This window comes from Chinchilla lanigera, unplaced genomic scaffold (genome assembly GCF_000276665.1).
Source record: "Chinchilla lanigera isolate Chin_1 unplaced genomic scaffold, ChiLan1.0 scaffold00019, whole genome shotgun sequence".
Classification (NCBI taxonomy): domain Eukaryota; kingdom Metazoa; phylum Chordata; class Mammalia; order Rodentia; family Chinchillidae; genus Chinchilla; species Chinchilla lanigera.
Window position 1 is genome coordinate 27,484,500 of NW_004955420.1, and position 23,865 is coordinate 27,508,364.

At 48.7% G+C, this 23,865-nt stretch overlaps 1 protein-coding gene across 1 annotated transcript; it reads right to left on the reverse strand.

Moving 5' to 3' along the window:
• Abhd5 (abhydrolase domain containing 5) lies at positions 1-23,861 on the reverse strand. The gene is made up of 7 exons (XM_005383485.2): positions 23,721-23,861; positions 14,989-15,074; positions 11,220-11,592; positions 4,913-5,067; positions 3,503-3,614; positions 1,818-2,004; positions 1-1,325 (listed from the first exon to the last, which is right to left on the reverse strand). Exons 1-7 carry the CDS (start codon positions 23,855-23,857, stop codon positions 1,236-1,238), a joined length of 1,140 nt encoding a protein of 379 aa, XP_005383542.1. The 5' UTR covers positions 23,858-23,861; the 3' UTR covers positions 1-1,235.
• Positions 23,862-23,865: the final 4 nt, after the last annotated feature.

Genomic DNA, 23,865 nt, shown 5'->3' on the forward strand with positions numbered 1-23,865 from the left:
TTTGTTCCAGTTCACTGTTTTTATTTACAGAATTTGCCTTTTCCCCAGATAAGCAAAGGTAACAAAACAGAAGGCAGAAGCCTTCCCAGGGACAGTCCTATTCCGTTTTCTCCTGCAGAGGGTTTCCGCAGCAGCCTTTACCACAGTGAGAGTTTTCACAGTTTCCAAGTCCTCCGCATTCCAAAACTGCAAAAAGAGTGCTACACTTGATGGAAATTACTGTCAAATAGTTCAGTCAACATGGTAGAATTTTTGGAATATAACTTCAAGTATGTTAATGATTTAATCAACACAGTACTCGATAAAAAACAAACCCAGTGCTAGCTCATTTCATATTTTAGTGGTAAAAATGTAATTCAGTTTTTTAGCACCCATACACAAGAGTTAAATTTTAGGAAAACATACGACCCAGCCTCTGAAGGTCAGTCTTTGTATCCCCGCGAAGGAGGAAACCTGGGCCATTTGCTGTGCCCTGGCTCCTGGCAAAGATTAACATTTAGTGGGAGAAGAAAAAGGAATCAAACATCCCACCTCGTAGAGATGCAGGGCTGTAGCACACATAGACAGTGCCAAGGAGTGGTGCTGCTGTGGGACGGGAAGTCGGGAGACAGCGCGATGCAAATGCTGACCGACATGGGCTTTGCAGCCTTAGGTACAAAACGGGGAAACCAGAACAATTCCTGCTAGTGACCAACTCCCATCCTTTCAGAAAAGCCTGACTTTTCACTTCAATTCAACAGTAAAGGGTTTAAACGACACTTTTTCACATAGAAGGACATTTGGATTAACCGTATCTGTTACAAGATATGATAAATACATGCCAAGAAAGTAAAGTGCACTCTTACAAGATGTAGCACAAGAAACCCAGAAATCATTTCTTTAAATTGGCAAGATATACCACAGTATGAAAAGTACCTGACTAGCAGAGTTAGGTAAAAATGAAAAAACAATCTTGGTTAAAAAAGTACAATTTTTCAGTGTATCAGAGGGACAAATAGCCTTTTATTTAAAGTTACTAAATTTGGAGCCTCTCCTGTATCTTGACTGTGTGTGTGCAGGAGGGAGGAGCCCACTCTGCTCGAAGGCACTGACGGTGTGAGTGCGCAGGCGCCTCCCCGATGGAACCTGGCGCAAGGCACAGTCGAGGCGGCCGCTCCGGCGCTGGCCCCGCGGTGCCGGGCTCCGGTTACTCCTGAGGAGCCGTGCCGCCTCCAGGCGCCGGGCAAGGGCGCCGCTCAGTCCACCGAGCGGCAGATCTCCTTCACCTTCTGGTTGAACTCCTCGGGCTGATCCGCGTACACGTAATGCCCGGCCCCGAGGATGGCCTGGGCAGGGACAGGGCCGTGGTTAGTAACAGCGTTAACGAGGTACCGCGTTACGCAGCTGCTGAAAACCAACAGTGCAGTCGCTACATTTAAATAAAACCCCAAGCTGAAAGAGCGGAGAGACCGATCTACAGAAACTGCGAAGGGCTTCTAGCAAAAACATCTGAGAATAAGCAGGAAACTCTACTGAATCTTACTGCAGTTTTAACATGCCAACGCCCAGCCTAGAGCAACCGCTATGGAGCAGGGCGGCAGAGCTGAACAGAGCCGGCTGTGCCCAGCAGGCGGCCTTGGACGCCTCTCCCCACCACGGCCAGGGGCTTTGCTGGGACACAGACCCCGCGTGGCTCAGACCCCACCCCGCCCCGACAGCAGGCTCTGGCTGAGGCTGGGGGATGCGCGATGTGGAGGGTGCCTGGACACCTCACCTCCGGGTAACGCAGCAGGTGCTATCTAAGGCCGCACCCGCACCACGCCCCGCCGCACACTTACTATGGTCTTCACGTAGGACTCGGGTCGCAGAGACTGGATGCTGCTGCCAGAGTTGCCGTCGATGCAGGAGCGGGCCCCGAAGATCACGGTCACGGGGATGTCGGGGTGCAGCTTCCCAATGCGCAGGAGCATCGGCCTTTTCGCCCAGCCGTAGGGGATGGTCATGTTCTTGAAGGCGGTCTCGCCACTTTGAAGGGAACGGGGAAAGCACACCGTGTGACTCGGGCTGAGGAGGTGCTGCTGTCTCCTTGCTCCCGAATCAGGCCCCTACTCAGCTGCTTTAGGGTTTAGGGAAAATCTCCGCTCAGATAGAAAATCACCTGAGATGTAGCAGAAGGAACAGTGCTAGGAGAGCCCTCGCAGTGCAAGAGCTAGACTGAGGGCTTGATTTTTTTTGTTTGTTTGGTTTTTTTCCGGTATCGGGAACCGAACTCATGACCTTGCACGTGCCAGGCAGGTGCTGTGCCGCTGAGCTAAATTCCCAGCCCCCAGACTGAGGGCTTGAGACTGAGCACCCTGCAGGGCGGAGAAGGGCACCATCGACCCCTCCACCAGGGCCGGCGGCCAGCAAGGTCCAGACCCCACTTTTCTTCCAGTGACTGCCACGCCTCAGTCTGTGCACGAAGCAGGAGGTGAACGAATGTTCTGCTCAAAGCAAGGAGGGGCAAGGGCCAAGCTCGTCTGTGCCCAGGTGTCCGGCTTGGAGTAGGCAGGCTTCCGCGTGTGAGGTGTGGCCCACACTGCACTTGCATCACCCGAAGTGTGTGTCACAGCCAGCATCCAAACGCAGGAGTCCACACGGTGCTTGGCACCAGCTCCCACGTTCACTGCAGTGCCAGGGCCCAGGGCCCAGGGCCCAGGCTCATCTCTGCCCTCTTGCTGCTCCTCCCGGGACTCAGGGCTGCCCAACTCCGTGAGCGCCTCATGGGCCCTGTGCCACCCAGCGCCTGTGGTCAGGGCTGCGAACAACGGCACCTGGCGCTTGCCCTTGCCATCCACTCGGTCTCTGCCCTGTCCAGGCACACGCAGGTGCAGCCTCTCCACTGCAGCTGTGCCTCCCGCGCCGCCCGCCATACAGATGGGAAGAGCTGCATGGGGCGGCTGGCTGCACGGCCCAGGCCCTCACTGGCTCAGCGGCCTCGGGACAGGGAGGGTCCTGAGGCCACTTCCGTTTGCTTCACGGGCACCCTCTGCTGCAGAGCACTCACACTGTCTTGGGACACCGCTTCACGCGAGATTCCTCTCTGTCTCCCATGCAGGACACCTCTTAGACCCACACTTCCTTGCCTCACCTCACCCACAAGTACTTTAGGGGAAGAGAGCACATCCCCCTCCTCAGTCCCCCTCAGAACTCAGTACAGTGTTTGCTACTGTGTGAATAGATGAGTAATTACGAAGATTTAGTCAGTCTGGATAAGGTACACACTTGCAATCCCAGCTACTAAGGAGGCTGAAGCAAGAGGATCACAGATTCAAGGCCACCATAGGCAAATGAGTGAGCCCATGTCTCAAAATAAAAATTAAGAAGGGCTGGACATATAGCATGTCTAGCATACATGGGACATTGAGTTTTTAAAAAAGCAGCATTAGACATTTGCCCTTTTTATTCAACCACTGATAAAAACCTGTGCTACTAAGATATTTTCAGAAAAGGAAAGTTTAAAGCAAATCACAGCAAGGCTCACCTGGGGGTCTGCACGTTGCAGTGGTAGATGTACTCCGCCACGGTGTCATCCTCAAACATTGACGAGTACTTCCGCTTGAAATCAGGCCTCAGACGCTGCACTAGACTCAGACCTATTCAACAGGAAACACACGGAAGTTGTAAGCTACAGTTAGCTGCTGGACCTCCACTATGGAGAGCTAAGGGTCATGCGCAGGCGTTCACATCTATGTTTTAGGCGGAGAAAACCCCCTCCTAAAGTCGCTCTCAAGTTCCCAAAGGAACAGGGAAACAGAAACTGAAGAATGTAGTAGACCGACTTACAGATGTGCATTAGGAGCTCAACAAAATCAGTCAGTTTTCTAAGACTATATTTTAGAGAAATAAAGCCTTTAAACAGTAGCTGGAGCAGGCTACCAATAAAATTAATGTGCTTGCTTGTTTTCTCTCCAAAATTACAGCACATCAGCTTTCCAAGGGAAGCAATCAGGGTACATCACACTTCTGCAGGAGAATAACACGAGTTTCTGTCTGGGGCACCAGCACCCCCAAGGTCACCCTGTGGCCCCACAGCCCGCTCTGGGGGGAAAGAAGGTTGAGCGTCCACTCGGGGCCCAGTGCCACCGCTCCAGTAAGGCCTGCTGCTGCATCGCCCCAACCTGTGCAGACATCTCCCCTCCACCAAGAGGACCGGGCGCCGCAGACCCCCGTGCCCACCAGCCTGAGGGCCAGCCTGCCCCTGTCTCTCGACCTCACGCTCCCTGTTTGCGACTGTGTCCCGGGAGCAGCAGAACCCACTCATGCCTCGGGAGTGGACGGTGGGGTCAAGTTCCTCAGCAGCTCTCCAAGGAGGTGCAGGCACGGGGAATGGACAGAATCCAGCCCCGCACACAGCTGTGACACCACCCACACCCAGCCTCCGCCCTCCTGTTTTCCCACACCGCGGCTCCCCTGCACCATCAGCAGGCAGCAGCTGGCCTCGGCAGGCCTGGCAGGAGCCCTGAGTGGTCAGTCGCTAAGATCTGCGCAGTTAGGGAGGACCATTTCTCTGCTTCCATTTCTCCCAGGTCAGATGCTGCTTTGTGAGGGGTATGGCAACCACCATTGCAAACAGCCAGGAGTCACGAGGGAAGAGGTCAAGGGTCTCTCCCCCTCTCCCCCTCAGACCCGGCATCTGAGAGCTGGCTGCTGAAGCCACCGCTGGAACCACGAGCTCCAGATGGGAAGCCACCACTTGTGTCTCCAGGACCTGCCACTAGGCCACTCCTAGCTGATACAAGTCGGAAGGGGGCGCAATCAGCAGAGGCACACAATCCCCTACTTATGATAGAGCAAGTTACGGGGGCTGCAGCCCTGTCGGAGACCAAGGGGAGCCTGCACTCCCCGACGCCCACACTGCACTAACTTCACTTTCCTGGGACGTGGCACTCACCGAAGGGGCCTGCGATCCTGAGGCCAGCCAGGGGGTTAAAGGGGGTCAGAGCTGCTCCCAAGGCTCGGATCCAAACCGGAATTGGTCTGTCCTGATCAGCAAGGTCCGGGCGCTCAGGAAAACCCCACGGCTCCACTAAAATGAGGTGACTGACCCTGTGGGGAAGAACAGAGGCAGGGTCACCGCAAATTCACCCTCAGACTATAAAAACTAGCCTGGCTTATCAAATCAAGGCAGAACAAACCACCTTCCCAAACGTCGATGCTAAAGAGAAGACCAACTGCTCGACAGGGCACGTCACGCTCGCTCTGGGTAATGTCTCAAGACCTGGTAGGATCGGAGCACCGTATGGTGGAGAGGTCTTTGTTTTAAAATATCCAGCTGTGGCTAAGGAAAGAGGTGCAAGGTGGGGTACAGAACTGTTTCTTAAGACAAGTTGTTTTTTATTTGAGCTGTGCTCCTGCGGTTGATACAGATCAGCAACCACTCAGGATAAACCACGGGCCCCATGTACCTCAGGGTCTACACTGCAGGAATGAGCGGAGATCAAGCACCATACTCATCACATAGCCTTGGATCCCAGCAATAATCTCCTCTAAATCGATCATTCTAAACATTTAAGAGAAGTCGGGATTTCACGCGGGTCCAGAAGGACTATAAATGCCCTTTCCACGAACAGGAGAATGATACCTGCACACACAGGCCGAAAACGCCCACTCGTGTGGGCGGATGGGCCCTGTGAGATGGGACATCCTCCCTGCCCCAACCACTGGCTCAGGACACACGGCTCCCAGTCCTTCCCAGAGTTCCTCCCTACTAGCAAAGGGCCTCACTCCAACGTCATATGAAACAGTCTCATACCATTAATAGTTCTATTTCCCATCTTATGAATCTTGTTCTCGATGAAGAACAACCAGAACTATCCGTGCTGTATCGTGCTTTTGCATGCTGCAATGATTGCACACGAAGCACGACACAGCGTTAGCATGAAGCACGACTCAGCGCTAGCCAGTGATCGCAAAGTCCTTCTGCTAAGTTGTGACTGAGAGAGGGGTAACGAAAGGCAGTACGTGCTGGCGGTATCACGGCTTACATTACATCCCTGTATTATTTTTGTCAACTCATGTAAAGGTAAGCTAATAATGAGAAATATTTTTACTTTGCATTGTTTCAAACAGAAAGCTTCAGACCACACCCAGGCACCGAGCTCTGCTGGCGCTGGAGAACTCGGCACGGACTTTCCTTGTAGGAGGGAGGGAAGCTCAGACACTCCGTGAGGCACCACGGGACACAATGCAAGGCCAAGCAGAAGCAGGGCCGAAACCCAGTTTTCCCTCTCCAACAAGGAGCAGAAGCCAGCAAGCCACGGAGCCGGCTTCTGACCTGAACACATCCCGCAGCACAATGCTAAGGCTCACCCAGGCCGCGCTCGGCTGGTTCTCAGCCTGGGCCCCGGATGGCAGGGCACCGAGGAGTCCCAGTGTAGACGGTGATGCAGAGGGTGCCGCGTCTCAGTGCACTTCGCAGCCTGAGAAGTCTCACATGAAAATACTTGCTAAGACAGCACAGGAAAGAGACTGTAAAAGGGGTTTTTATTGCTTTTAGTGACAAGGACCACCCCTCATCCCCTCTGCTGAGGTGCAGGGAGGGACACAGGTAGCATGCTGGAGCTGAACGGGCGTGTGAACCTGGCCTTTGTGAGATTCCATCTGCCCCAGCTAAAAACAGCACAAGAACAACCGGTCCCAGAACTGAAAGGTACCAGGGAGCTCTGAGAACAAGGAAAGGAACAAGGAAAAAGTGCAGGAAGAACTCTGGTCAGGGCCCAAAGGCGGCATCCCAAGGTGAAGTCAGCCCTGGGTGTTTCCACGTCACTGGAAGAGAAGGCCGGGGGCTACGACCTCAGCACCTCTGACCCCAGGAGCCCCAGCCTGCGGAGTTGGAAGACAGACCCAGGCAGGTCCAGGTCTCCAATGCACTCGAACTGAAGTGACTGGAAACCTGGTACGACTACAGCCAGACACAGCCTACTCTGCCATAACCAGGATGCATCTCTCACTAAACATCTTCCAAGTTCCAAGTTTCTACGACCTACTTTTCCCTCCTTTATAGCAAATGCTTATAAAATACCAATAGCCTTGGTATGGGGTTCTGAGCAGCAGGGACCAGAGGGGAAAAACCTTGTGAGAAAAAAACCAGTTCTGAGCACAGAACTGGAAGAAAGCTGACGGCACCCTTGGCTGTCACTGCTGCCTGTGTGCTCTGCCTTAGGGAGCCGGCTTTACAGAAAGGGGCCAGGACTCTCCCTGGGGAGTCGCCCTCTGTCTGACCCAGCACATTAGTCTCCGACGGAAGTTACAGGTGGCATCTCTGTGATCGGACATTGAGCAGGGGACTGGGATGAGCAGAGCCTCTCCTAGGAAGGAGGATTGGGCGTGGCCTCCCTGAGTCACCACTGAGCAGGTCACAGTGTCTCTGCCCGCAGCCACACCGGCCATTTGGGCCTGGCACCGCCGAACACAGGGCCTGTGGGTTTCCTGCCACGCTGCCGACATTCCCTCCCCCTGCCCAGTCCAGGGTTGCCCTCTGAGACAGCAGTCACGCAGCACTTCCCGGGTGCTGCCACTAGAGGCCAAGTCCACGCCACTTCTATCAGCAGGCCTCCAGCATGGCCTCCTCCCCACACCCGCTCTGCCTGAACACCTCTCCAAAACGGTAAGAACCGTTTCAGTCTCGTGAAAGCGGAATACACACGTGGCCCGGGTCAAGAGAACGGTGGACACGACGGTGTAGGCACTGACCCTGGCTCCAGCCCCTTGCTGGCCACCCGAGGAGCGCCGTGCACCCCAGAAGCCTCAAAGGCCGAGGAGGTGCCCCAGAGGCTGGGCAGCATCCAGTGGCAGCAACCTCGGGGAGGCGCTGGCCTGAAGTGGTCCCCAGGGCCAGACCTCCCCCAGGGCGGGTCCCCACAGCGTGAACACGCTCATCTGCAGTGACAGCAGCTGGGACAGTGGAAAATCCAGAGCATGCCATTGTGTTGAAATTAACTTGTGTTTAAGAATTTCAGTTTTAGTTGGGTGTGGTGGTACACGCTTATAATCCCAGCCCTCGGGCGGCTGAGGCAGGAGGATTGTTGTGAGTGTGAGGCCAGCCTAGGCTACAAATTGAGCTCAACCTAGCCTGAACTACATAATGAGGCCCTGTCTCAAACAGCCAAACAAGAAAAAAAAAGCATTTCAGTTTTACGTAACCAAGTCCCAACAAATAAAACCGTGTGGACTTTGCTTTCTCCCCCCATTCACATCAGACCACAGGGAGAGATGCAGACAGGCTAAGAACACGGGCGTAAGTGCCCGACAGGCTCTGTGGAGTGCAATGTTTTTGCGGCGACCAAAGGAACTTAGACACACTAATGACTCCAAGCATTCTCCTATCCATCTGTCATGCAGTCCTCTACAGTTACTTCCGGTATTAGCACGAACATCAGGTAACCATTTCCTAAACTGCAGTCAGTGCAATGAAGATTGCTACCCTGGTTTAGATCCTTTTGGTGATTCTCTATAAACAGGTCCCTTCGGACCCGAGAAGCTTCCCCATCTCTTCAGAGAACCTCACAGCTGCAAAAGCCAATTTACCACCTGATGCCATCAGCAGATGGCTATGAAGGGTCAGGTTGCCAAGACTGCGGGGTTTAGTCACCAGGGTCCAGCCCACAGGGTCCCATGTCACATCTCCAGAGAAAGCACCAGACACCAGCTTCACAGGGCAGACATAATAAACCCCATTCGGAGAAACAAGTGAAGGGAGGCAGCGCTCGCGAACAGCTCTTTCATCAGAACGCATCCACCTCCCTTTCCTCCTCCACACGTACAGCGAGGTGTCTGTCGCTAAAAGCAAGGCACCATGAATGAGAATAATCCCTACAATGCCAACCCAGAGAAGGCCACTTGAGCTTCCTTTGAAAGCACAGGCCTGCGAGCGGACAAGACAATTGCTGCCTCGCCCATGATGAGCTACGATCTCTCCAGAAAAATCAGGTAAGAGTCCTGAAACTGGGATCACGTCCCCACGGAGAAACAGCGCTGTGCCAGAGGGAGGAGCTTCGGCAGCCAGGCTGCCGCACCACGTGCTGAGCGCTGTGTGGAGCACAGCCCAGAGTCCGTGACGAGGCGCCACCAGGGACCCGGAGAACGACTGCACCCGCCGCCCGCTTGCCCTCAGTGTCAACAGCACTGCAGCGCTGCAATTCAAGTGAGGCTGGTGGCAAAATACCCTGGTAACACAAAGATGCCAACATTTGCTTTTCAACTTCCTTCCCAAGACATGAGTAAAACAAAGCAGAGTTTTTCTTCTATTTTCCTCACACTCAACTGCAACCCCCTCTCCAAGCAGTAGCGTGAGTGACAGAAAAGAGTATTTTCAAAAAGGTACCACTAGCAAGATTTTGAAACAAACATTAATTCAATGACTGAAAAAGAGTTTCATGATGTCGTGGTTTGGGGGATATTTTTGTTTTGTTGTTTCTGTTTTTGGTCAGGAATTGGAACTCAGGATCTTGCGCTTATTAAGCAGGCGCTGTGCCGCTGAGCTATATCCCTGGCCCTAGGGGGATATTTTTGCAAGGAGAAACAGTATTATACAGGACACATATTTTATAAGATTATTTATAATAGTCACCCAAAGAACCATATACAAAAGAGTACAGGAAATCTGTCCACACACTAAAGACCAAAGAATCCAGAGGAGCACCAGGATCCTATGATAATGTCCTGCATGACTCCAGCTGAAGACGGAGAGCCCATAACATTGTCTCCCATGAGTCCAGCTAGAGTCCTAGAGCCCATGACAACATCTCACGCAGGCCTGTTTCATGGATCTGCGCTGGGAAGGCCCAAAGGTCAGTGGTGGAATCTAGGAAGTCTGTGCCAGTGGGATGAGGGATCTGTGCTAGCAGGCTGAGGGATCTGCACTGGAGCCAGGAAGCAACCCTCAAAGTAAGAACCAGAGCTCCCCTGAAAGGCACCATAGCCATCCTCAGCAACAGTGAGGTCCCGAGCTCCTCTGATGGTCAGGACAGCTGAGTTCCCATCAGGAAAGTCAATACAGCAAACTTCTCCAGGAGACTGGCAGTGCACTGTCTCCCCCTCTGGAGTCAGGAAGTGGTGCTCAAAGTGCAGACCAGAGCTTCCCCAAAGTGATCCGAAGCCATTCTCAGTGACAACAGGTCCTGAGCTCCTCAGAGGATGAAAACAGCCAAGTTCATCAGGAAAGCCAGCATGTCGAGCTCCTCCAAAACAACCAACAGCTCCTTACAGCTTCTACCAGCTCCTAACAGCCTTCCTTCCTTTTTCTCCTGTTCTGTATCTTATGCTGCTGGCAACAATCCTGAGATGGGCCTCCCATACCCAGCATCACTCTTATGCAATTTAGCTGGGTGTTATAAGTTGACCACCAGTTGTTAATCCACCACATTTGATGAGAAGGTTAGGAAACAGTATAATCAAAACCCACAAAAGAGCTGGGCTGGGGATGCAGTAATCCCAGTAATCCCAGCTGCTTGGGAGGCTGAGGCAGGAAAATCGAAAGATCAAGGTCAGCCAGGACAACTTAGCAAGATCCTGTCTCAAAAAAAAGAGGGCCTGGGGATGTAGCTCAGTGGTAGAGCCTTTGCCTAGCAGGTGCGAGACAGTGGATTTAGTCTCCAATATCAAAACAAAACTAAATAAACAATACCACACCTGGAAGACAATACACTGAAGGAACTGAAGTTTAGATAGTTCCACAATTTACTCTAAGTTACAAAGATAACACTAGTGCCCCGAGCAGTGATGGTGAAACCTTGCAGAGCTTTCAGTGACACAAATAGCTGCTGGGGCACGCATGCCATAGGTTTGCCACCACTGGGCTGGATTGTCTAACTTCTAACCTTCTGGTTTCCAGACAGCTTACTGTTACTTAGAAAAGGTAGGAAAAGCCTGCTAGAAAACGGGTTTAATGAGATAATAACAATAAACAACACCATACTATTTTTTATTTATAGTTTTACATTATGGATTAAATTTCATGCAGTTCTAAATAACAAGTATACAGTCCTTTACCAAATTTAGCAACACGTAGCAGTTTAACAGGAAAACCTGGTACCATTATTTCAGCTAGGAAACTGGCCACCGGGTGTGGCCATCTGTCTACAGGTCCAGGGGAATGATTACCCTAGAAGGCCCAGTTGCTAATGACCACCAAACAGGAAACCAGGGCAGCAGCCTGGGTGCTACAGCCAAGATCCCGCCCTCCCACCACCACCACCTACCTCAGCGGGTGCTTCAGAGAGTACGCAGCAGCCAAGAAGCCCCCCAGGTTGTGTCCGAGCAGGATCATCCTGTCCAGCCCCAGTGCACATCTCCACTCTTCAATGGATTCCACGAACTGATTCTCTGCTTCCTCTGCGTCACTGTCAAACCTGGGTCTACTGCTCCGTCCAAAGCCCAACAGGTCAAAAGCATAGACCGGTCTATCAGTAGAAAGAGCTCCAAAATTCAGTGCCCACAGTCCAAGGCCTCCTCCGAAACCATGGAGGAGGACAAGCGGAGTCTTATTTGAAATATTCTGAGAGAACTTCAGTGTCCATATTTTATTTCCATTAGATATAAGGACAGGTTCTTTCTGGTAAGTGCAAGGGACACCTAATAAAAACACAAAAGAGAAATTCTACTTAGCTTCACTACCTCTGAGGAAATTATTCTCAAAGCAACCAAAAAGTAATCATCTAAAAGCGCCTGGCATCCAGTCATATGATTTTAGCCTTTATTATGTCAGCTCCCAAAAAAGAGTACATTATTTTACTGAATCAAGCAATTCTGAATGAGCACATTTTCTATCTAAGCAGGAAAATCCATCTCAGACATGCCTCGGACACCTGTAGCCAAAGTGTTTGGAAGGTCATCACTGCCTGACCTCTTCCCATTCTATAAACAAAGGAATTAGTGGCTGGAGCTGGACTTAGTGGTCCCTGGACTCACCCTTTCATGTCTCTAGCTTTGCAGGCAGTAACAAAGAATATAGAACACTAGACGAACTAAGCACTGAAGACTGAAGTCAGACTCAACAGAATCAGGGAACACTGTCATGAGTTTAGCAAAGGATTGATGGCATGCGTATTAAACACACCTGAAACCATAAGTCATTTCAAAGCTTAGTAGCAAGAAGGTAACAAGATGAGGTAGGAACTAGTCAGCATGAGGTACCAGGCAGCCCAAATTCAAGTCCAACAATCACCCAGAAAAATGCACATAATCACAATCTTGTAGATCAAAATTCTTAACTTGCATTTAATGCCATTTGTCTAAATACAGAGTATCCAAGATTACCTAAAGATGGAAGGAAATTTGAAATTCTTTATCATTAAAGTATCAACCTTAGTTACTTTTCTTGTTACTGAGACAAAATACCTGACAGCTAAAGTTAAAGGGCAAAAGGTTTACTTAGCTCTGTTATGGTTGAAACATTGTGTCAACTTGGGGAGTCTAGAGGTTTGGCTAAGTGACTCAGCAGGAAGCCAGGATACTTACTTTGTATACATCCTGAGCCTATGAAAGAGGAGGGCAAAAATTATGTGAGAGCTACACGCCCCTTAGGTGGGGGTAGCCTGTTTACAAAGTAAAGCAGAGAAAGAAGCTGCTTGCCGCCATTCCTCCCTTTTGCTCTGGCTGTTTGCTGTTCGGCTGCCATTCCCCTCTTGGCTCTTGTTGCTTTGCTATCTTCTCCCTCAGAGCCAGCCAAGTATGGACTGAAACCTCCACAAACTGTGAGCTAAATAAACCTTTCCTTCCTTCATTTTGGGAGTCGGGTATTTTGTCTCAGCAACGAGAGAAAAGTAACCAAGACAAGCTCACAGTTTATTGACTGTTTTTTTTCTTGGTACCAGGAATCGAACTCAGGACCTTGCACTTGCCAGGCAGGTGCTTGTGCTGCTGAGCTGTATCCCCAGCCCTAGCTCACAGTTTAGAGATTTCTGTCCATCTCAGTTGCCGCCAAGGTAGGGTGTCTTGGCAAAGGGCCATCACAGAAAACACTTCATGGCACCCACAAGATAGCAAAAGCAACAAAGGGACCTTCACAGTATCTTTCTGCCCCTTTTATCTTTAGGCTACAGGCACTAGGGCAGTGCTAAACCAACCAGTGGGCTGACTCAGTAATCACACACCCTAATCCCAGCATTGTACCATGAATCAGTCACACACTCTATCTAGATCCAGACAGCTCTGACCACATGAGACTTTGGGGAGTCATCTAAACACAAGCCATAACACAGGTGAAAAACTACACTCTAGGTACGCCCCTTAATTATCTGTGTATACTCACCTGCAGGGGCCAAACATGGACAACCAGTTGTTTCTGCCTTTTAATAGAAGAAAGGATCTCAGGTTTTGTATTTACACGGTGGCATTAAAGAGGAAACCAGGCTTCATTCAGAATATGAACACCCCTGGGTGCCTATGTGGGAAGAAGCTACGAGTTTGCAACGGGGAGTGAGAGGGCACCAGTTCCAAGCCGAATCACGTCAGCATCTGAACACAGGTGCCTGGGAATTCCCATAAAAATGACCTGAACACTGAGGAGCGAGCTCATCTACTGCAGTCCCAGCCGCTGCATTAGCTACTCACTCTCCTGCGTGATACTGGAGCGGGGCTGGTTCTCGCTCCTCTTTCATCCCCTGTAATGTAGGGGTAGAGAATCAGCGCTTGCCTGAACGCATGAGTTGAGCTTCTCACACTCTTTCTCACCTCCTGACAAGAATTCTTACTGTTTTGGTAAACAACATTAACAACTTTGTCAGTTTTATGGAGAACAGCATTACTGAGGTACAGGGGTGAGGAGAAATTCATTTTCATATTAGAAATTGATGTAAGAGGGCTAATTACCCCTTCCTAAGTACATATCCAGTTATGGTCACTTCATCCTGAATCATCACACGTACAAACAAGAAAATCCATTCATGGGAAAGAGGATAAAAACAGGTATGAACAGATACGTGCACATGCAAAATAACCATGTGTACGGGCTGTACTACTCGACCCACACCTCTGAACTGCGGCGACAGAGCTGGACAATAAACACCACAGCTTAGAACTGCACCCACAGCCCCTGCAGGGCCCCTGAGAGAAGTTTAGATAAACTTCAGTGCCCAAAAGACATTTCATCTAAAAAGTCTCCACACCAATATAAGTGCAGAATTAAAGAATCCTAAAATGCTGGGGCCAGAAAGAACCCCCAGGACTATTCCACCCCTTTACATTACAGGGAAGACCCAGGAAGCTGAGGCCCTGGGGCCTGGTGGCAGATCTGGGCCTAAACCAGGTTACTCGGTTACAGTCCAGTAACTTCTACTGCGCAAGGCCCCAGGATGCCTAGAATCTGTTCTCAGGGCACGTAGTTTGAGGACACAGTGTGTGTGTGTGGGGGGGCCCTTGAGATCTTCTGAGGTCAAAATTATTTTTATAACAATACTAAAATTTTATTTTCCTTTCAACTCCTATTCTGTTGAGTGTACAGTGCAGTTTTCCAGAGCTCACGTGGTAAGTGATTACCCAACACTGAAAGGGAAACAGGTATGACAACCCACCTGACTTATATTAAGCCAGACACTGAAGAGATCTGCAAACATGTAAATAACATTACCCCTCTTAGTATTTTTTGTTTGGAAAGAGTATATATATATATATATTTTTTTTTTTAAACACACATTCTATTTAAAATAAGTACTAGGTTAAAATAACCTGTCATGGGTCTTTTACTATTATTTTCAAATAAATTAATACATTAACATATTTTCAGTTATTCAATTTTAACTTCTAACGTGTAAATAGTAACGTGGTAACCGCAGCAGAGCTCCTGAGGGGCCTTCCTAACTAGAGTTTCACAATGCCCCCTCCACATTTTGCCACCCATTGATGGCATGGAAGAGGAAAAAGTTCTTTTGCCAACAACTAACAAGCCACAGAGCCTCATCTCCAGCTTCAGCGCAAGGTGATCTACTGGCTCCACTTCAGCCAAGAGTCCAGGCGTGTGGGAAGCCTTACATTTTAACATTTTCTCTTCAGCTTCTTTAAGGAGCAGCGGAGACGTAGGGCACCAGGTGGGAAGCCAACCGGTCAGCCATCCTGACCTAGAGCACAAAAGACAAAATGCAAATAGGTGAGTCAAAACTTCCAACCCTTACGCATCAGGATCCGAAGGAAAGCCGCAGAGGAACCTACTGTCCGCATGATGTCAGCTACAGGTGACAAAGGCGACCTGCCACATGCAAAGCCTTGTGATACATGCTGGGACATAGACCCTCAGGTCAGCCTGTATGCCTGCACATGGATGTCAAAGTTCACCTCGTCTTCAGAGTCCAAATCATAAGGAGAGGCTACAAAAAGAGCAGGACAAGGAGAGCAGAAGGCACTCCCCAGGGTAGGACGGCATCTGCCCAGGGTGTCAGTGCAAAACAGCGCAAGATCCCAAGTAGGTTCATTTGAATGGCGGCTGCTCAGAGAGTAAGACCTGTGCCAGGTGGGCCGCGAGAACAGAACCTTACTAAAACTCTCAATAAAAAAGCTTCAAACGGGATGAGAAAGAGTAGCACGTCTCTAACAAAAGGAGCTGGTCTGTGTCCAATCCGAGCTGGTGAACTCCTAATAGAAAAACACAACAGCGTTCAGTTCCAGCAAAGGGCAGGTGAAGAGAAGGACGCAGACAGCCAAGCACAGAAGACAGGTCGCAGGTCTGGGGCAGTGGGTCGGGGGACAGCTCGGGAAGGCTGTCGATTCCAGGTCAGACTTCAGGGCTTGAACCAAGGCACTGGCAACAGCAACAGAGACAAGAAGACAGGGCCAGGAACACCGCAGTGTGAACCAGGCTGGGTGGACAGAAAGAAGGTGAAATAATATGGGTCCCCACACCTGCGACTCCAGGTGCTCCGGTACTGACAGCAAACGTGGCGATGGGAATAGCTGTGAGAAGAGAAACCTGCTCAGTTACAGCAGGGCTGATGCGGCACCCGGCTTCTGAGTGCCGCAGGCTTACCCTCCATGTCTTCCTTCCCCGGTAGTTTGTCTCTGGGGTTACAGATCACGTTTGCTGAATGATTAAGTCATTCACTGTACAACCCAGGGGATTCCCTCTAGATCTCCATTTCACAGATGTCAAAGCCGAGGTTCAGAAACGTTACGCATCAGGCCCAAGGGTACACAGCCAGGCAGAAACTTGGCATTGGGCTCTGGGCCCGCTGCTCCCCGGAGGCGGCCGACGGGGTGCCGCCCGTCACTGCTCGGAGCGCACACTCCTCAGCTGGGCACAGGTCCTTTGCCTCCTGCCCCGGCACACTGCGCCTTCTCACAACCACAGTGTCGCACGTCTCCACGGCTCTGCCACCCGCATCCTCTGCCCAGAACACCTCACTCTTCCAGAGACACAGCTGTTGACTCGCAAGCCGAGGCAAGTTCTCACCCTTGCTACACATCACATTATCTAGGAAAAGAACTCCAGGCTGCAGCAATTCATCTCCATTCATTCTGCAAGCTTCTCATCATCAAGAAAAGTGGTTAACAGCTGATTAAAATAAAAGAATCTCAGTTTCCCTGGAGCTTTTACAAAGTAAACTGTCACCAAGTGGAGGCTTTCTGTCCTTGACACACATCAGGCCTCAAACTGACAATAAAAATATGAGCTCGTACCAACAAGAAATTACCTATAACTCACTCTCATCCATTTTCTTAAGCAAACATCCCTCAAATCACCGCAGGGTTCTTTGCCAGAGAATCAGAGGTCAGTGCGAAAAAAACAATGAAGTGAAATGAACTGTAATTTACTGTTGCCCCACCTGACATCACAGACAAGTTGGGACAAAGAAAACACAATGCAATCTGTTTCAATCTTTTAAGAAAAACATTTTTGGGGCCAAGGATACAGCTCAGTGGCACAGCACCAGCCTGGCAAGTACAAGGTCCCAAGTTCAATTCCCAGTAGCAAAACAAACAAAAAAATTTCATTAAAAAGATAATTCAGGCTCTAAATACCTACTATGTACAAGGCACTAGAGTTTAAAAAGCTACCAACCAGCTCGTGATACAGGAATTGTACCTATCTCCAGCATGACACCACTTACCCAATACCACCTGCAAAGGACAGGCCAGTCTGTCCCTGGATTTTGCCCCCTAAGGGCCAGCCTGACTCAGAGTTTGCAATCTAGAGCATGACACTGAGAATGAGAGCTCTTCTATCACACACAAGGAGCCCCAACTTTCCTCGCAGTTTCTCCATCAAAGCAGACAGTATTTTTCCAAGTCAGGGTTTTCTAAAGCATATTTAACTTTAAAAAGAAAAAACAAACTCTACATTTAACAAAACAGTAAAATATCTTCATTCTTACTAGAACTGCAAATGTGTTCATTTCCCGTAAGCCCTGACAATGTTTCCGTCCAGGTCTACTTTAACATAAGGATAGAATGTTTTACAGAAACTGTTTCTACTTCTGTCTTAGAACTACCTGCAGGACTGATTGCTACACCCAGAAAAAGCCTCAAGGGAACATTTCCAGGGAATGAAAAGCAAGGTCTGTCCTCACCCTTTAGTTGACTGCCCTTTGTTCAAGAGTTTCCACACCTAACTTGCCACCTCTGTTGTCTCAAATCCTAAAACTTCCCCATCCACCCCTATGCCCTGTCTTCGGGGTAAGTTAACCTTCGAAGAGACCACTGACCTTTCCATGCCAGTGGGTGGCGTCTGGCCTCCCGCAGGCTTAGGATGTGGCTGGTGGGACTCATGAGGTCACAGAATTTGAGGTAACTATTCACAGGACCTCATTAGGAGACAGTAGACTGGACAGAGGCCTCCCTCCTCACAGCATTGGAAAATAAACAGAAAAGCAAAACCTAACCTTTTTTTTTTCTTTTTTTTGAGACAGGGTCTCGCCATGCAGTTCAGGTGGGCCTTGAGCTCACTTTGTATTTCAGGGTGGTCTCAAACTCGCAACAATCCTCTTGCCTCAGCCTCCCAAGTGCTGGGATTATAGGCGTGCGCCACCACACTCAGCTTAACCTCTCTATGGAAGCAGATAATCAGTAAGGACTACTACCTTTGCTAAGACCCGGACTTCAGAAAAGACCAGAGGATTTCAATCAAAAAAAAAAAAAAAAATTCACCATACGGACTGTAATTTTCCCAAAGTAAGGATCTGTAAAACTAGGGATGCATAATAACGTACCCTGAAGGCCTTTCTACATAGCTCCATCAGCTAGGCACTGACCTTATTATCAAGCGCTGAACATCTAATCAAAAAAACAAATAAAGGGTTTCTTGTTCTATAATCACTGGTGTGGAAACAGAAAATTTTAGTGAGCAGACTTTTCAGTGAGGAAAGCTTTGAAAGACCACAGTAGGAGCACAAAATGCAAAGAAAGCCAAGAAGGGCCCAATATACTAATAGAGCATATTTATCCAAGAATCTGATTTTTAAAAATGGTCTAAGTTAATGAATGAATTATTTCTGTGGTAACAGGCAAACACTCTACCACTGAGTTACAGCCGTGGCCCTGAATCGGATTTTGAGTATCCTAGGTCTGAGAGGTGGACACTATAGTTTTTTCCCCTTAACAGTCTATCTAATCTCTCTCCCTCCCTCTCTTCTCTTTCCCTCTCTCTCTCTCACTCCCTTCTCTCCCCACCTCTCTTTTTTCCAGTATCACTAACACTGCACTAATAACCCATGCCACTAGTATTTACTCTTCCTGGTAATCTTGATTTCTTCTCTGAGGCACTTGATTATCTATAGTATTACTAAACCTGAATTACACAATCTATAAATATTGTGAAATAGTGAAAGAGGTTTCAGAGTATTCTGAAGAAAATATACAGAAATCTGGCCAATTTCTACATACTCTTGGCCACTTAAAATAACATTTCTAATTAGGTTATAAGTAAGGAGAATTTCAATATAATACAATTTTGTTTAAAATAGACTCCATCACTACCCTGATACAGTCAAGAGGAAAAAAAGTCATGTTTATTACTATTTTCTATAAACTAAGCACAGTATTCAATCTCATTTTTTAAACAAGCCATTGAGTTCTAATTTTATTGTAAAGATCCAAATTAATTAGAGGTATGAATATATATACTCCTCTGAAATAATTCCTCAACCAGTGAGTGGTTGAAAACTTCCATTTTTATGTTTTTTGGTAAAAAAAAAAAAAAAAAAAAAAAAAAGAAAAAGAAAAAGAAAGAAAGAAAACTTCCAAACTGAAAGCTGTCACACAACTAAAACCCTTCCTTTTTAGGGAGCTGACTTCTTAAATCTTATTCTTGGGGGCCGGGAATATAGCCCAGTGGCAAAGTGCCTGCCTGGCAAGTGCAAGATCCTGAGTCCAATTTCCAGTTCCAAAAACAAAACAAAAAATCTTATTCTTGGGAAAGAGAAAAAAAGACTATGTCTCATATAACTATAAATGACTAACCACATGTTATTTTAGATAACTGATACTAAAATGATTCACGTTATCACTGACCATCAAACGAATGACAACACAGGCCCTCAAGTATATTGTAACACACCAATTACAAGTCTTCCAATATCTGGTCCTAATATTTTTCTCCATCACTTCCTGGCTCCTCTCAGAAGGTAAACAAACTACTCAGGAACCAGACACAGGACCTCTTCCTCCAGCAAACCTGAAGCAGCTACCTGTGTGCTTTAGATTGACACTGCTTCCCAAAGCAGAGGAAGCTTTCTTTGTGCTAGTTTTTTTGTTTGTTTGTTTGCTTTTGGGTACTGGGAATCGAACTCATGCCCTCGAGCTTGCCAGGCAGGTGCTATGCCGCTGAGCTATACCCTTGGCCCCCTTTGTGCTAGCTTTAAAATAAACTTATCCACTGAGAAGAAAGAAAATAAAACTAAAACTCCTGGGTCTCAAACTGAGTAATTATCTTAATAAAGTCATCTCTCCATATAATTATTTATAACTCACAATTAGGAGTGGGGAATTATACAGGCTAAGCTAAAAACCTAATGATCAGTCAAGGCTACTTTAAAATGAATGGCAGTTTCACAGTAGCCATTATATACAATACAGGCCCAGCCTTCAAGGACTCATTCAGAGACATCCGTCATTCTGAAACCTACTATCCTGTTGTTTTTAATTAAGTGGACGGCCCTGGACTTCATAAGTTCTTTGTCACAGGACCGAGGCCTGTATTTGCTGCCTTGTGAGTGGCATTTGAGGGCAGGAAGAACAAGGAGGCACGGGCTGGTTCATCCAAGGTTAAGAAACATAATCTTCCTCTCATCCTCCATGAAAGCTCAGGGTCCTGACTGTCTTATTCAAAGGCAAAGTTTTCTGAATATCTTAAGATGAAAGCGAATTTACACACTCGAAAACTGCATAATCTACTAGATTTCTGATCTTACTGCTTGCGTCAGCATAAATTTCTAACAGTTGAAGTGTCTAATAAAAATTTACTAATACTTACTATTTATAAGGCCCCTTTTGGCTCTACAAGGCATTTGGGTAAGGCAAAAGGTGTTGTAACTGAACTGGAAACACAAACATGCAAATAACTATGCTAGGAAATATGAATTAAAGTGCGATAAAGAAAGTTTGAAAAACATCAGGGACCTTTACAGAAGGAAGGTCACCATCTGCTTTGAAGTGGGGAGACAATGTGAACCAAACCATGGGGAAATGGGAGGAGGCCGAGCAGTGTGTCTAAGAAACAGGTACAGCCCAGTGTAGACCAAGGAAATAAAGCCCCAAAGCTTGTAGTCAGGCTCTGGACACACTTAAAGCCAGTGTGAGTGAGGACATAGAATAAGGCCTTGGTGTATGTGTCTGTGCTATAAACAAGGATGTTCCTCTTGGAAATAAAAAGTAACTGATGAAATGAGGAAAGCGGGTTACCAAACACGTAATAATCCGGAGAGCAGAAAGAACAGTGTGAACCAAGAGGCTCCTGGGTTACAGTGGGGTCTGAAAGGTGATGTACACTTGGAATCTACTGGGCTTGGTCCCAGATTTGGTTCTCAGAGGCAATAAAGGGGGTGCAGAAGAGTCAGAAATGCCACAGTTATTATTCTGGATGACCACGAGCATAAAATTGCCCTAATAAATATAGGGACATTAAAGGAAAGAATGGTGCTTTTAGTATTGTTTCAATATGAAATAAAAGGAATGAAAATAGAATCTTGGAGAATGACTACTTTTAGAAAACAGTCAAGAGAACCTAAGAAAAGCAGCTAAAAGTTGGTCTCAGGTAAGATAAGAAGCAAAATATTATAAAAGTCTAATAACAGCACCAGAAAGAAGTACCTACCATTACAGTACCAAACACTGAAAAGGACCCAAGAAGGATAGGTGCTGAGAAAAATAAAAAGCACTAATTTTAATTTTTTCAAGGACTGGGGACTGAACTCAGGGTTTTCTCATTGAGTGACATCCTCAGTCCTTTTTCTTTTCAATTTTGAGACAGAGCACGCTAAATCACTAAGTTGCACAAGAAGGGCTCAAACTTGTGATCTTCCTGCTTCAGCCTCCCAGAGTACAGTTTCCTCATTTTTAAGAAGTCCTGTGGTAAGGGTTACAGGAGGGAGATGGCAGACAGGAGGAAGGCACATATCTTCACAGATTTTTAAAGGATAAAATAGAGAAAGCCACTGTTCTATCTCCAAGGGAAAAACTGCTTCCAATCCTAAAGTAAACTCAGTAGGATGCTGGCCAACCAGAAGAGAGAAAAGTCTTTATTAATACCTTATGGATGGCATCTAACAACTGCTAGAATGCTGATACTCCCAACTTCAAGCTGGCAGCAGTTTGAAAAACTCAAACTTTAGCACTGGCTTCCCAGGACCGACCCAGTCCAGCACAGCACTGCAAACTACCCACTTTACGGTCTACCCTACCAGGGAGCAGCTCTGTGGTGACTTTCCTCCTAACTCACTTGGGACCAACCTTACAGCCATTCACAGATGTCTACTCCACTGCTGTTACACTGGGCTTCCGCAACTGGACTGAAACTCAGCCGGGGGGGACATGGAAAGCAAAGGGCTCCCTGGTGTGCCTGGCTTCACTAAGGGCCAGGAGAGTGAGAGGCTGCAAAAAGCTGTCAGACGACTGTATCACACTTGTTTCCTCCCTTAGCATCCCCTTCCCATCTGTATCAGTCTGTTTGTGGCTGTTGCCGGTAAGACGACACCACAGACTGAGCAAATTAGGAAGAGGTATTGAAGTATTCTCTTTCACAGCTGTGGGGTTGCACCGGGGTTGGTCTTCTTGCTGACAAAGTCCTGGATGGCATGGGGAGTCACATGGCAGGGGTCAGGAAGCACAGACGTTACACATGTTAGTGTGTCTGGTCTGTCTTTGTCTCCTTATAAAACTGCCAGGATTCAATCATTGGGGCTGCACCCTAAAGATCTTACCGATCTTGATCACTTCCTAGAGGTCCTGCCTCCAACCACCAGTCAGATCGTTTGCCCTCTTCGTACCTGGCTATGGAGACGCACCTGGCTCCACCTGAACCCTCAGTGTCTTACGGCTTAGGGAACTTCACTCAAAACAAGAGCCAAATATGAGTCCAAATCCAAGTAGAAAACAGCAGAAACCTGGAGGAGATGCCTTGGGTCAGGGCGTCTGATCCAGCCTTGCTACACGCTGGTGGCAGGAACACTGATACCTAGCACACAGGTGTCTTGGGTTAAGCCTTAAGTTGAATATGACCACATTCAGGGAACCCCCAGCAGGAGCTGGGCTTCGCCTTCTCTTCGGGGCTGCCTGATACAGTTCAGAAGGCCACAGCACCATGGACACTGAGCCCTGCTCACCTGTACTGCCAAAAACACAGGGAGGCCACCCCGTGCAGGGACCACGGCTGGTCCGCTGCTGGTGAATTTTCAGAGGCTGTCCTCCATGATCTTCGGCCACGACGCTAAGCCATAAAATCATCGTTGTGCCCTGGTCTCCCAAGCTCCACAACAAGACGAAAGAGTCCACTGTCAGTAGTCTCAGAGCCAAACACGTCATGACTCACCCAATGGGCACACAAGTACCAGTTAGGTTCCTGTTTGTCACCCCAGCACATTCCACATCTCACCGTCCGTATCTAACGAGGAAGTTCATCAACAAGCCAAAACGCTGGCCCCACTCATCACAGAAACAAAACTCAGAAGCAGCTTCTCTCATTTCACAACTCTCCTCGTCATCTTCCCAGGCACCTGTTTCTAACATCCCATCGTCTACCACTTTGGTTACAGCTCCTCTCAAAATCTCTCCAGACATCGAACTTCTGCCGAAATATTTCACGCAGGAGGGGGAGCTATAGAAGTTTACTTTCCATATCAATTACTAGTCTTGAAAAGTAAAGCAACGATCCTCATGGTCGTTAATTTTTTTCCACCAGTTAACTAGCCCCCTACTCTGGAGTGCGCGAAGGTCAGTTACAGACAGAAAAAATAAACTCAGCCTGCCTCTTCATCCAGACGCTCCACAGTACACAGCCGCGCTCCTACTTGGCAGTTCCCCACACGGTGTGGTCTCCCGGGACGCGCACACGCGTGTGAGTGTGTGTGCACGCTTCTCCAAGAAAGCCAGGACCCCTGACCGCAGAAGCACCAACAAAAAACGGACGGCACCGTCTGAAGCAGAGGCAGATCGCCCCGAGCGACGCGAGCGATCGCTTCCGAGCTTGCTATCTGCGCCAGAAGTTACCCGGCATCGAGGGTTCGCGGAGCCCCGGCCCCCATCCCTCCTCGCCCCGCGTCCGGGACCGCGGCCGTCCTCACCCTTGACCGGTGTCCGCCGAGTCCACCTCCTCCTCCGCCGCCATGGCCGCAACAGCCGCAAGCCGCGTCTCGAAGCCGGCTGACAGGCCGACTGAACCGCCCCGGCCGCCGCCGCCCTTAAGGCCGGCCGCGCGCATGCGTCGCT

Coding starts and splice junctions, on each gene's coding strand:
- Abhd5 (XM_005383485.2), bottom strand. CDS start 23,857: ATGCGCGCGGCCGGCCTTAAGGGCGGCGGCGGCCGGGGCGGTTCAGTC. Junction 5,068..11,219: donor TCTCTGAAGCACCCGCTGAG/GTAGGTGGTGGT, acceptor TCTTCCCCACAG/GGTCAGTCACCTCATTTTAG. Junction 2,005..3,502: donor TGCAACGTGCAGACCCCCAG/GTGAGCCTTGCT, acceptor TTCCCTTCAAAG/TGGCGAGACCGCCTTCAAGA.